This window comes from Lepidochelys kempii, chromosome 15 (assembly GCF_965140265.1).
Source record: "Lepidochelys kempii isolate rLepKem1 chromosome 15, rLepKem1.hap2, whole genome shotgun sequence".
NCBI classification, from domain to species: Eukaryota; Metazoa; Chordata; order Testudines; family Cheloniidae; genus Lepidochelys; species Lepidochelys kempii.
This window is the reverse complement of record NC_133270.1, coordinates 27,803,607-27,817,558: the sequence shown is the minus strand read 5'-3', so window position 1 is coordinate 27,817,558 and position 13,952 is coordinate 27,803,607. Positions and strand designations below refer to the sequence as shown.

General features: G+C 50.5%; 1 protein-coding gene across 5 annotated transcripts in view; it reads right to left on the bottom strand.

The window, feature by feature from the left end:
* Positions 1-1,984: 1,984 nt before the first annotated feature.
* The window catches only part of ACAD10 (acyl-CoA dehydrogenase family member 10), a 30,028-nt gene continuing 18,060 nt past the window's right edge, over positions 1,985-13,952 (bottom strand). For 4 of the 5 annotated variants that reach the window (XM_073312268.1, XM_073312271.1, XM_073312270.1 and 1 more), the window contains 9 exons: positions 12,956-13,344; positions 11,631-11,771; positions 9,925-10,062; positions 9,133-9,223; positions 7,662-7,820; positions 6,269-6,441; positions 4,518-4,661; positions 4,008-4,085; positions 1,985-3,259 (listed from right to left, as the gene is read on the bottom strand). In XM_073312268.1, coding sequence (XP_073168369.1) covers positions 2,879-3,259; positions 4,008-4,085; positions 4,518-4,661; positions 6,269-6,441; positions 7,662-7,820; positions 9,133-9,223; positions 9,925-10,062; positions 11,631-11,771; positions 12,956-13,344 — 1,694 coding nt within the window. In that variant the 3' untranslated portion in view covers positions 1,985-2,878. Of the gene's footprint in view, positions 3,260-3,290; positions 3,546-4,007; positions 4,086-4,517; positions 4,662-6,268; positions 6,442-7,661; positions 7,821-9,132; positions 9,224-9,924; positions 10,063-11,630; positions 11,772-12,955; positions 13,345-13,952 lie in introns of those variants that run through there. The other variant, XM_073312273.1, reaches the window with a different exon arrangement.

Here is a 13,952-nt window from a genome sequence, read left to right as displayed (position 1 = left end):
GCAGGAAAGCTCCATGCCCAGGGGTCTGCCCATGCCAAACAGCTCCAATCCTGAAGCCCCTGCCCCGGGCTTCTTAGCCCAAGCCTCAGCGTCAAAGCACTGTCTACACAGCAATTTTGGGAGCACTGGCTGAGCCCCACGAACCCAGGCCTGAGGAACATGGGCTGGGAAGCTCGTTCTAAAATGCATAGACATGCTCTTCAAAGCCTGCAGGTTTGAGCCAAGCCCCAAGACACTGCTCCCTGATTTCAGTAAGTGCTAGTCAAACCCGAGCTCCTCCTTAGCTATGGGAAGCACATGCTGAGCTGGACAGAACGGGGCAGGTTACGCATGTCTGTGTGCCAGATTATTCAAAGTTAATGGCAGAAGCTCCTGAGTGCTGTTCTGCTGATCCCTGTAGGTGGAGGGATGTGGTCAGAGACTGATCCCTGGGAAGGTGCTGTCTCTGTGCTATGCCTGTCCACCATATGGTGCCATTCTGCTGCTTTTGAAAATGTAAGCGGTGGTGTCAGGCTGGCATCTTTTGTGGGGGGGGGGGGGGGCTAGGATTCTTTGTTCCTCTTGGCCAGGGCCTGTTTGGGGGCTTTCTCCGTTCCCCTCCCCTGAGGAGTCATAACGTCTCTCTGAGCAGCACTAAATTCACACACACAGACGCACTGTTGGGAGCCTGACTCTCTGGCCAAAGCATTCTCCCTCAGGGAGTGTGGTGGTGACAGAATATATCTGTGTTCACACCCTAAACACCACTATAATAATGTTTGTACAAGGTTTGCCTTGTGAGGTATTTAAAAACTCATAATTTGCTGGTCTGCACTGTACCCCAGCAAATCACCGATGGCCACAGATCTAGTCCCTCTAAAGCCCCAAGAAAGATGGTAGGGTCAGGGAAGGGATGAGTTCAGCCTGAGGGTTGCTGCAGAGCTTAGTGTTCTCCAGAGCAGTCGTCCAAGTTGGCTGTACACATGGGATAGGGGCCAAGAGACTCAGTTCTGTCAAGTGGAGAATATAAAGTCACCTGCATGTAGGACGGGTGGAATTCCATCCTGGGAGTCCGTGAGAAATATCAGCTGAGCCAAGGCAGAACAATTTGCTGCCAGCCCCACAATCCACAGCTAGAATTGTGTCTCTGCGTGCCATTGTTCAGGGGCATATTAGTTTAATACCGGATAGGGACCCTGAGCACCGTCATCAAGCTGTGTCCCAATACAGCTGCCTGGGGCTCTGCTTTTTTTGGCCCTGCTGGCAGCATGCTCATTCCGCACACATTCACCAATGTCAGACATGCAGCCTGAGGGCTCATCCGCGCCAGCTGCACTCTGCTTCCAACGACACTGCTGTAAATCCACTCTAATATGGAGATATACCTCTCTCATAGAACTGGAAGGGACCAAATACCATCCCTTATTTTTGCCCCAGATCCCTAAATGGCCCCCTCAAGGATTGAACTCACAATCCTGGGTTTAGCAGGCTCAAACCCTCCCGCCGAATCAGTGGAGTCACTCTGGAGTTACAATGGCCGCCGGAGTGTTTTGCCCTCAGTGCCCACCCTTCCTGTGCAAAACAGGCTCTGCTCCCACACCCCCCAAAGGAGGGGCTCGTCTCCCCCACTCACCCCATTCCACTTCTGTGTTTCGAGCCAGGGAACCGTGGGGCCTTATTCTCAGGGCCTGTCACTGTTTGTTTTGCAGAATACCCGGGTCTCTCAAACCCAGCAGAATGGCCCTTTGCAGGAGCCACCAGCTGGCAGAGCTGGGCCCAGGGACAGCACAGCAGGCTGGAGGAGCACATGTGCACAGCAGGGGCTTCCCCGCAACTCTCATGCAATACTGTAGCCTCCCTGCCCCCTCCCTGAGGCCTGTTGCTGAGCTCCTGCCTCCGCCCTACTTCCCCCTCAGAGCTCCTCTCGCATACCAAAATGACCTGGTGCCAAGCACGCTTTGGCGGCAAGTTCAGCACCGTTTCAGAAACCCTTGTTAGAAGCGGCTCTGACCAAGTTTCCTTTATTTTCCTCAGTGACCGGACAGGGGCGTTCGGGTGAACATGATGCTCTGGGATCCTTGTCAGCACATTTCATACCAAAGTTGTATGCGAGCTGGGATGGGCCCTTTGGGTAGGTCTATACTGCAGCTGGGAGTGAGGCTCTGGCTAGCCACCCAAGTCCAAGCCCACCCGGCCAACCGGCTGGGCCCAAGTCGCCACCATGCTGAAACATCCACACTGCTGGGAGGCGCTCTCCCAGCTGCAGCGTACACCTACACTTTGTCTCTTCATCAGGGCCGGCTCTAGGCACCAGCCAAGGAAGCATGTGCTTGGGGCGGCCCATTTGAAGGGGCGGCATTCCGGCCGTTCTTGGAGCGGCCCATTTGAAGGGGCGGCATTCCGGCCGTTCTTGGAGCGGCCCATTTGAAGGGGCGGCTTTTTTTTTTGCTTTGACAGGTTGGTACTTGGGGCAGCAAAAAAGCGAGAAAGCTCGAGCTGGCCCCGCTCTTCATGATCACTCTCAACCACCCAACCGTGCTTACGTGCATCTCTCCATTTGTCAGAACTGATCATTCCTGAGGAGGGGAGATGGTATAAAACATTCTGGAAAAACTATTGCAGCTTCAGGTGAGGTCTCAGGACGGGGGCACACCCAAGGATGTGGGTCCATTATTTTTATTCTGATTTGACCCAACATCACTAATGAATGGCACAGAAATAAGCGCGACTCCTTCCATGATTCTTTTTTCTCTACAGAGCGGTGTGAATTACAGAAGTGTAACCAAGTGTATGCGGGTGACAAATGGCAACCCCCACACCCCAAACACAGCGAATCATAGAACTAGAGCTCTGCTTCCTTGGCAGAGTCCTCAGGAGCCAGCCAGTTCCCCTCCTGACTTCACCCCAGCCTGGACATCTGTCCCTTCCAAAGAAGAGCAGGGTTCCTTTTGAACCAGGCAGCACCTCTCAGCCAACTGGAGCCTGATCTAATGCCCACTGAAGTCAATGAGTCTTTCCAGAGCAGGCCCCTGGAGGGGCTGCTGCTGGGTGACAAGACTCTTTCCTCTCCATCCCTGAAGGCTGACCACTTGCTAGACCAGGAAGCCTGAGAGCAGGGCTGGGACTTGCAGGGGTGTGCAGCCAGTCCCACCGCAGCCTGGAGCAAGGCCACTGTGTGTGGCTCAAGGACACATTTTCTGCTTTTTGTTCCACCATCAAGCAAGCCCAGCATTAAATCAAGTGGGGAGCATGTCGCCTCTGCCTGAAGGGGTCTGGCAATCTGCAAGGACATTGAAATTAAAGAGCTATCGCCACGCACAAACACACTGTGTTAATCAGAGTACCCCCACCACACAGATACACATCCCAAGGCTGCAGATGGGAATTCCTCTTCCGCCTCCCAGGGGTTGTTTTTCCACAGTGGGCCAGGGCTAGCGTTTCAGCTCCAATTTAGCGACTGCTGTCCTGTGAACTTCATCGGGTCCATCGGCGAGACGCAGGGCTCGCGCCCAGGCAAAGAACTGGGCCAGTGGGTAATCGTTACTGAGACCCGCCGCTCCAAAGGCCTGCAACAAACCCATGGGACATGTGAAAAGGGCAGGACAATGCCATAGTGGGAGCAGCAGAGCAAAGCAGGGACACTTAGCACTGTGGAAGCAGGAAGGCAAACTCCAGGGGCCCGAGGAGCTTGCTTCCTATAACACGGTTTCACGTGAATTTAGTGCTGGTAGAAGGTTCTCCACAGAACAGGAACAGCGCATAGGCAACAGCAGGACAAGTTTGCTCTATGCCAGCCCCTGCTAACGTGCCTAAGTCCTGACCCGGAGGGATCAGGTCTAGGAGGAAGAGGTCTGGGAGCAGTTTCCTCCTCCCAGGAGGCAAGGGTAGGACTAACTCGTGAGTTGCAGGAGTTGGCTGAAAGCAGAACCATCATGGGGCTCCAAGCAGCTGCTTGCTTTGTTTGGGCTAAACCCTAACCTTCTGGAATGGGAGAGAAATGAATGATAAGTGCACGACTCCCCGCTCACCTGGATAGCACGATCAATAACCCGCAGAGCCATCAGTGGAGCCACCATTTTGATCATGGCGATCTCTAGAGCCGCTGCCTGTATAGAAACAGGATCAAACACATCAGATCCATCCAGCTTGGTCAACCCTCCTCAGTCCTGGCTTGCAGCCCCAGCTATTCCCGTTCTGGTCTCCCCAAAACAATGGTACCAATGTAAGTCAGGCTAGGCCTGCAGCCCCCGTGCTATCCCAGTCCTGGGCCTCTCCTGAACACAGACTGCCTGTCATGCTGAGCTCCATGTGATATTTCTGATGGGAACGAACATCCAAGGAGGAGAGGGCCCAAGCTCACTTTTCATTGGGAACCTGAGACATATTTTTGCTCAGGCCTCCAGGAAGGAAAAGTTTAAGCATTAGAACTCCCCCATAGCGACCAGACAAGCTAAGCACACTGGGCCGAGCGCTGCAGTCCTTACTGTGCACTTACTCAGGCTGATATTGTTAGCCTCCGGAGGGCCCCAGCCACGCACCTTATTGCCAGCTGTATCCATGAGGAGGGCAGCCTTCAGGACAAGAAGCCGGGCCTGCTCAATCTCAGCGCGGGACTTGGCAATGTCTTCCAGGATAGTGCCCTGTTCGGCTAGGGGTTTCCCAAAGGCCACACGAGACGTCACCTGCAATAGGTGCACACAGGGCTAAGGGCCTCTGAACTTAGGGAGTGCTATTTTTGCTGGTGATAATATCTTACATTTGCAGAGAAGCTTTCATCCTGACTGCCGCTACAAACTAGACAGGGACCCACTTCACCTGTTGCTGGGATGCAGCCACCTCTGAAATGCAATGTGGCTGCTGTCTGACAAGGCACAGTGACACTACATGGCAGTTTGGGACAGCAAGTGAAGAATATTGTATCAGATTAGCTAGGGAATTGTTTAGCAGGGTAACTGACACCCTGCCTAAAATGGAATTTGGAAGGACTTGAATCCTGAATCCTGGTTAGAGTGCAATAGCCATCAGAATCTCAAGTTTCCAGATCCCCAAAAAGCAGCACAGCACCCCCTAGCACTGATTCCTTGCTGACAGAGGGAACAGCCCCATTCCCCGCAGCATTCCTGGATGGTCTGCCATCCACGTACTGACTAGGTCCTACCCTGTTTAGCTTGTGAGCACCAATGTGATCATAGGCCAAGGTGGTACAGCTGCAGGTCCACCGCGTAACACTCCCTTGGCATTTTCTCTCCTCTGTAGGCAGCGGGACAAACTGACCCCTGCCATTACCACCCCAGGCCAATAAAGGCAAGGGAGAAATTCAGGCAGGTTCTGAGCAAGGGAAGGAAAAAGGGAAAGAAGCAAGATTCGCAGACTCTCAGGATCCACCTGGCCCAGGTACATCTCCTCCTTGTGCTATAATGAAGCAGCGTGGGGTGTGACAGAGGGACGGAATAGTGGAGCACCTGAGAATGTGTTTAAAAAGGACGAACTGGGTGACCACAATGATTCTGTTGCCAGCGCCAGGATCCAATTACCTAATGGCCAGGGAGTATCCGAGGATGTTGCAGGGCTTCAGCCCAGGGATATGAATTGCCTGGTTAGTTGCTGTTATGAGCGCATTCTGAACTGACATGGAAAGGGCCCAGAAGCTGGAGACAACTAAGAAGGGAGTCAGAGCTAGGGAGACCAGACAAGTTCAACCCTTAATGAGGAAATGGAAGGAAGAAGATTCAGAGTATACAGGGAGCCTTATTTGGCTGAACAGAGCTGCAAACAGGGGAAGTCGATTTCTCTAATCACGAGAGAAACTCCCCACGCATAAGAAAAAGGGAGGCAATGGAGTGAAACAGCCCTTTGTCCATGGAGTACCCAGTCAGGCAGGGAAACTCATTTGATCAGCTGTGTCGCTTTTGTGAGGCTGTTCTTGTGAAATATTTATTTGATCTGAACTCTCAACCCTGCTAGAGATCTAAGGACTCCACTAATAACTCACTGTAGTTTGGCTTCCAACATCCACTGGTAAAGGCTGAATTCACAGGGGTGGGGATTTGATTCTGGATGCCAGGCTGGAGAAGTGGATTGTTTTCTGCTACCAATGGTGCTGTGGGTGTCAGGAAGGTATGCGGCTAAAACGGATTAAAGGTGTTTACACACTACAGTGATAGTCTGCTGAGAAATATGATGCTAGATCCAATCAGACTGAAATGCGGGTAAGGCAGCACTTGGAATGCGGTTGCATAAGAGAACTGAGTAGAGGACAGGACCCTGTCGAACCCGCAGCAATACTCACTCGCTCCTTCATGAGCGCCAGCGCCCTTTCAGAATAGCCCATGAGCCTCATGCAGTGGTGGATCCGTCCGGGCCCTAGTCTCCCTTGTGCAATTTCAAAGCCTCGGCCAGGTCCCAACAGGATATATTCTTTGGGCACTCGCACGTTTTCAAAGAAGATCTCCCCATGGCCAGCTGCAAAGGGCGGGACAGGATGCACAGAGCTCAGCAGCGTCACTCACTGGACACATCCCCGCATGCAGGAAGTTTGAATGTCTTCCCGTTCCTCTCTTCCTGGCTCTTCCAGAGCCCATGCAGCTCTGAAATGGCCTCTCACCAGCCAGGGGCAGGCAAGTGATCTAATAACTTGGGTTCTCGTCAGGATTAACAAACATTGAGGTTTGCTGGTTTCTTTCCAGTGTTTGATCAAAAAAAGTCAAAGTCAAGGCAGAAAGGTTGGTGGGAGGCTTTTCCCAGTTCTGTTATCAGCACTTGCCATCTCCCCCCCTCAGAGCCAGCCAATTCCTTGTTATTCCCAGCTTCCCCCACCACAGCCACTGCCTGTAATTCCGCCTGCACAGACTGTGGACAAGAAAGCGTGTCCAATGCTAAATGGACTGAAATACGGGGTTTGCTGTGGTTTCTCTTTGTCAAAGAGCCAGGAAACATCACTTAGAGACTCAACAGATCATCTGTAGGGTTTTTTGACTGCAAAAATTAATGAAGTCATTACATATAATGTGATGTTAACGTCACTGGGATGTTTTAACAATGTGCTCAGGCTGTAGCAGGGAATGTAGCCCCAGGATTCCAGGGTTTGTTTTAAAAGGAGGTAGCATCGTAACACACTCCATGAATGATTGTTTCTCACACCACTGGTCTGCCTGTTTCTACTACACCTTTCACCCCCAAGTCTTACACACAGCCAGTAAACTGCACTGACGCCTTGGGAGGCAGCTGTTATTGAACTGAGGCACAAAGAAGTCATGGGATTTGCCCACTGAGAGTTAGTGGCAGAACTAGGAAGACAACCCAGGAGCCCTGACTCCCAGTCCCCTGCTCTGGATAATAGACAGCCCTGCTCGACTATGTACCAGGGACAAGGGAAGAGTGTGTGAGTGATGTAGAGAACTGGGAGTCAGGAGACCTAGGTTCTTGTCCCAGCTCTGCCACCACTCCACGTGTCCTCCGGCAAGTCGTTTCCCTGCTCTGGGCCCCGGTTCCCTGATCCACAGGACAGTAATGCCCAAGTCAGAGGATATGGACAGGCAAGGCACAGTGGGGTCCCACAGAAGCTAGGGCCAGCATATCAGAGGTGCACACAACATGTGCCCTTTCAAAACCAGAATAATTCAGTGGACAAAGCGGAGCTGTCAAGGCAGTCAGTTACAAACTGAGCTAGCTCCTTTCCTCACCTGGGGGATCTTCTTCGCCAAATACACTGAGAGGCCTGGTGACTGTTATGCCTGGAGTGTCCATGGGAACTAAGAGCATTGACTGCTGTTTGTGGCGCTGGGCTTCAGGGTCGGTCTTCCCCATAAACACACAGAGCTGGCAACGAGGATCCAGAGCCCCTGCCGGGAAAAGACACAATGAGAACTAGACTGACTGGTGCTGAAAATCTCAGGCCCAATTAATCCACATGGAAACATCACTGATTGCAGCGAAGGCACATCGGCGTGAATTTGGTGCCTGTGTCTAACTTTGACTTAGCCCTTTAATAGAACAGAGCAAATCCAGCCACTTTAGCTGAAGCTAATTCAGGACGTGGTTATTTGGTTTAATAGTTTGTTTCAAGAGTTAACAGAAGAGAGGAATCATAGAATCATAGAATGTCAGGGTTGGAAGGGACCTCAGGAGGTCGTCTAGTCCAACCCCCTGCTCAAAAGCAGGACCCATCCCCAAATAAATCATCCCAGCCAGGGCTTTGTCAAGCCTGACCTTAAAAACTTCTAAGGAAGGAGATTCCACCACCTCCCTAGGCAACACATTCCAGTGTTTCACCACCCTCCTAGTGAAAAGGGAGAGCTGGCATGAGAACTCTGGGCTCTGATAAAGGCTCTGAAGTCCTTTATCCACAATTACTGTGGAATTACCAGGCAAATTCAAGCTTTCCCACATCACCCCACCCATCCCTGTGACTCAAAGACATGGAGGGACCACCTGGAAGGGAGAAGGCTCTTCAAGGCTCATTCAGACCTTGGCCTCTCTGCTGGAACTGCCAACATAGGTGCTCATTACTTCCTACTGGGAATTGAACCGAGAACACCCGACTCATTTCACAGCCAGCAACCAGTGGATGATAACAGCTTGCAGTCACTGCTGATCCAGGTGGGATTAGAACTGGCTGCCTAGAGGTAAAAGCCTCAGTATCCCATTAGCAACCCCATGTGCCAGCCAGATGCCCTGTATTTTCTGTTTAACTCATCCAAAAAGGTGATGTTTTCCTAATGATTAACATAAAGCTGAAGACTGCAGCAAAAGCATTTCCCAGAGGGGCCCCTGAGAGGTCACAGCAGCATCTAATGCACAAATGCCTGTCACAGTCACAACTGTGCTTGAAACCGAACAGTGCTGTCTGAACTCTGCAGTCCCTGTTGGTTTAGCATATAGAAGTTCTGCTCTCCATTACTCTGGTGTAAATCCATAGTATCTCCATTCAAGACAGTGGAATTATGCTGGATTTACACTGGTGTATCTGAGATCAGAATCTGACCCTCCATAAGCGAGGGCTGAGTGCAAGTCAGGGCCCAGGGCCCTTTCAAGAACTGTTTTAGATCAGCACACTGGAGAAAAGGTCCAACAGACAGGACAGTATCACGCCACAGCAGGCAGCCATGGGAGCACATGGCCTGTGACGGAGACCGTGTGTGTATTGGAATGTACCTGAAATCCACCATTTATGCCCATTTAGAATGTAGAAACCCTTTTCTTCTATGACTGAAGATTCGATGTTGGTGGCATCAGATGAAGCAACCTAAGTAGAAACACTTTCAGTTCCGAATCTGTCAGCTCCTCTCAGCCTCGGAGGGGCTGGAGAGAAGTTTCAGACATTCTAATCAAGTGGCTCGGGAGGCGAGAAATCATTGCCTGAAGCAGGCAGAGCTCAGCACAGCACTGCTGATGCACACCAAAGGCTGGGAACCCCAGCTCAGCTGAACGACCCAGTGAGCAAACACCTCTAAAAGCAAAGCTGGGTAGTCACAAAATGGACTTCAGCACCACCAAGAGTCAAGCCTGAGCACCTGCAACTCCCCTAGAAAGAGGTGCCCAGCCCCTCTGCCAATCAGGCTCGTCAGCTGGTTGAGTCTGACAGCTAGGCAGTAGTTTAATTAAAACACTTTGTTACACTTCATAATTACCACTAACTGCCCAAGAGCACAGCTTAAGAAACATGGTGGCCAAGATTACTAGGAAGTGACTAGTGATTTTGAGTGCCTCCAACAAATACTTTAAACGAATGTGATTTTCTGAAATTGCTGAGCACCTGCCCTCTGAAAAGCAGGTCCCTTTGAAGGGCCGCAAGTTGGGCTCCCAAAATCACGAGCCACTTTTGAAAACCTTGGCCAGTGAGTATAATAACTGCCAGCACTGAGAACAGGGAGAGCCTTTGTATGGTGTGGATCAGCAAGGTTCTACTGTACTCCATTGTGTGGTTGACTGGACAGCGATACTGACCTGCGGCTCAGTCATAGCAAAGCACGAGCGTATCTTCCCATCCAACAGAGGCTGCAGCCAGCGTTCCTTCTGCTCTTCCGTCCCATATTGAACCAGCACCTCCATGTTCCCAGTGTCAGGGGCAGAGCAGTTGAATATCTGGAGGGGGGAAAGCCAAGCACCAGTCAGCACAGCAGAGGCATGTTTGTTGGGAAAGGGAGTTTGTTAGTCAACCTCAAACTGCACAGCTACTTCTGCCTGCCAAAAGCCCATTCCAAAGCATCAGGAAATTTAGACGACACAAGCTCATGCTGGTTTCAAAAGGCCAGAGCTAAGGGCAAAGATTTTACACTTGGGGTGGAAACTGCATTGCAGAGACAGGTCCCCGAGCCAGCACACAGCAGAATGCCAAGGGGGAGCAGCATGCATCTGAGGCTAGCGCACACAGTAGCCTATACAGATGATGTTTTCTTATGTTACATAGAAATATAAGTAGACCCAAAAATCTATTTCCTAAAAATGGCTTGACAATAATCAAGTGAGGCCAGGTAAAATATGAGTAAAGTGAAGTGAGCCAATTCACAGGCCAGTTAGAGATGAGTGACAGCAGAACCCCAGGTCATGTTGTAAACACAGTTTGATCTTAACTGGTTTTTACAAGTGTTTTAAATCAAATGTTAATGTTTTGAAAAATGCGCTCTCTATTTAGAGTGATTGGTTTGGCATTTACACACATTAATTGAGATGATGCTTAAAGTTAAACAGTCAGTGAGCATGTAGAAAATCTTTAATTCTAGCAACAAGGTGGATTAAATGCTCATTATTTAAGGGCCGCTATCATCATTGATTATAAAAAAGGTAGTGAGCTGGTGTCAGATAGGCGTGCCCATCCATTATCAAAGTACCCTTAGAGAAAGGGTTAAACCCATTCTTCCTGCCAGGGTCTGACCACCCTGGCGTCATCATTCCATCCTAGAATGTGAGGATCAGTGCAAGGCCTGTTGGCTTTAACTAACTATAAATAAAGTTTTTTAATTTTAATCAATCACCCATTGTGTCATTCACACTCCTCCACTCAATTAAATGATCTGTAACTGCCCCGGAGGCTCGAACCTTAAAGAATAAAACCAAGCTGAATTTTATCTTTTAAGCTACTAAGTGAGAATACACAAATCAAAGAACTGCACACTACAGAGAAGCTGGCCAAGTCCCCTTACTGGCAACCCTCCGGGGTGTGGTGTGTGCTGCAGCAAGCTCTCCCTTCAGCATCTGGGGAGATCCTGCCCTGCTGCTGCCTGAGTGCACTGGAACAGGGAAAAGGCTCCTACCCCACTCCCCAGGCAATGCAGGGCAGGGCGAAACCCTTTGTAGGAGCCTGGCTAGAACGGCTCCATGCTATACTGGAAACCCGCACATGAGGTTCCATCCAGGGCTGGGGCTGGGCTGACTAGCATAGCGCACAATAGGCCACATTCTGGCCAGCACAGGCCCTTCCCAAATAGCACAAATACACACTGCAAAAGCAGCATTAGCATTCAGATTCAAAGCAGCCAGGTGTCGGGGTAGGCGCAATCGGGAGGGGAGAGGGGAAATGTGTGCAGGGGGCACTAGCAGGGCAGGGGATAGGCCTGTAAATATTCCAGCAACAGGGGGCTAGCTAAGAATCCCTTACCCAGACTGCGTGTTTCCCCTCCACCACCCCAGATGAAAAGGCTTAAAGCAAATACCTCAGGCGCAAACAGTGATGTTCCCATGAGCTCACACAAATGGGCAAACTCTTGGTTTGTGAGGCCCGCTCCATATTTCACTTCTGGATCATTCTCCACGGGTAAGAAAAGGTTCCACAATCCTTCAGACTTTGCTTTGTCCTTAAAGAATGGAACAGCATGACACTTCGGGCACAATTCTGCTCTTAGATGTAAGGGGCCAGCTCCCTGCCCATAGGGACTCCCAAGGGGCATAGATGCAAGAAGGACAACCCGAAAATGCTGGGATCTCCTGAGCAGAGCTGAGGCCTGAATCTGCCTTTCCCATTCATCAACAGACAAACACGCAAAGCTGTGAGGAAGAAACGAGCTAAAGACTCAGCTTGGTGTTGGCCTATTGAAGTCAATGGAGTTACACCAGGGGTGAATTTAGTCCAATGGGTCTATGGAAACATCACTTGCAGCCTATAAGAAGAATAAATACTAAAGATAGTACAGAGATGGCTTTGAAGTGGAGAATGATTTGGACTTGAAGGGCTTGATTCTGCCCAGTTACATCAGCATAAATCAGGAGTAAGACCTTTAAAGTCAATGGGGACATAGTGATCAGACTCTGGCCCCAAGACAAATCTCCTAATGCTGAGGCCCTCTTGTATAAAAATGAAGATCACAGTTACACTGTACTTATAGAAGTCCCTCCCTCAATCCGGCTTCCACAGCTCAAGAGATCAAACGCAGGAGACAGCTGGTGTGACATGTAATGGAAGAAAGCGCCCGTTAGGTCAGGAACTGTGTCGGAACAAGGGCAGGTTAATACACACGACAGGATTTTGAGTGAGCAAGTCACTGAAATAATGCAGCCCAGACAACTGGGTCAGAAGCTGGGGCTGGCTCGTATCCACAAGGTGGGAGACACAATAGAGGGGCTACACCTACCAGAAGATGCCCAGGACAAATGTTTCTCTGAAAAATGCAGCTTTAGTCAGTCAATTTATATGATGATGCGGGCTCTGGATTTACTGCCTCTCTCCAGGACTTCATTCCCAGCCCTGTAAACTTTCCCTAGGCTCTGGGAGTCCATCTGGTTCCCCACTTAAGTCATTGCCACCCATAATAAAGATTCTGCAGTCAGAATTGAACTGATGGTGTGCAAGCCAGACGAGGCTCCAGCTCCCCCTCTCTTACTGTATTGGATCTGTGGACTGACAGGAGCAGATAAGTGATTTGATCAGGAAGTGCACAGCTCTGGCGCAGAGGCATCCTGGGCGCTGACCTTTACAGTCAATGTGCCATCTTACAGACCCATGCTTGGAGGCATTGTTACTTTAAGCAGAAGTATGACTTACCTTCAGCTCTTCTATAAGAGGATGTGGAGTCCATCTAGACTGTGAAACCTGATGATCTCTCAGAACCTGCTCAGCAGGATAGACATAGCTATCCATGAATCTCCTCAGCTTGTGGTAAAGATCCTGGGCTCTCCCAGGAAGGCCGTCAGGAGAAAGAATCAGATGAGCTTTGGAAGTGTGAGCTGGTGTGGAAGGTGCCATGGTGACATAGTTTCTCCTGGAGAATGCCCCATTCCTGGTCCAGGTACTGTAAGGTCTTGCTAAAGGTTTTGCAGCTGGACATTCTTTAAACACTCGAAATCCTTCTTTTGTAGCAAAGTCCCACGCTAAGTTGGCCATGAGCTCTGCCTGCTTTCCGCCACTTTCAGCTGCGGCTGAGCTTGCTTGACCTGCGGGAAATGAAAGTTAATAACCACCGTCTGCCTGGAGAGTCCACATGACAAAGTACAACAGCGAAGGCCCAAAACACTAGCACGCACTAGCCCTTGGCACGGGCGCTGCAGGGTTATTTTATAAGGGATATGACAACGATATCACAGTTTCTCGGATTAAACACAAAGTCTATCAGCGCCCTGGCAAGTTGCCAACAGAGTCCCTAGTAGGGTCAAGTTTGAGGAGCCCAGGTCTAGGAGGACTAAGTGCCTAGATTCAGCCCTGAATTCCCCCGTGGGTGAGTCTGCAATGAGCAAAGCAAGGGGCACATTCTACAGCGGCGGGAAGAGCTGAGCCCAGGCAGAAGGACACATTGGGCTGCAGTGAAGGGGGGGGGAAGAACACTATATAGGGCCCAGGGTGATTATGGATTCCTCTCTCAGCTTAACAGACTTGGCGGCACGTTGTTTTTAATTGCATCCATCCCCTTCCGTGGTTTCCCTGCGCCAGTGAACCAGCAAGACCACCAGCTACTGGTACAAAGCTTTTAGCATAGGCCTGGGCTTTGCTTCTGTGATCTCATGCAAACCCTCAAAAATTTCTCCTCTTGTTCACAGATCCATCA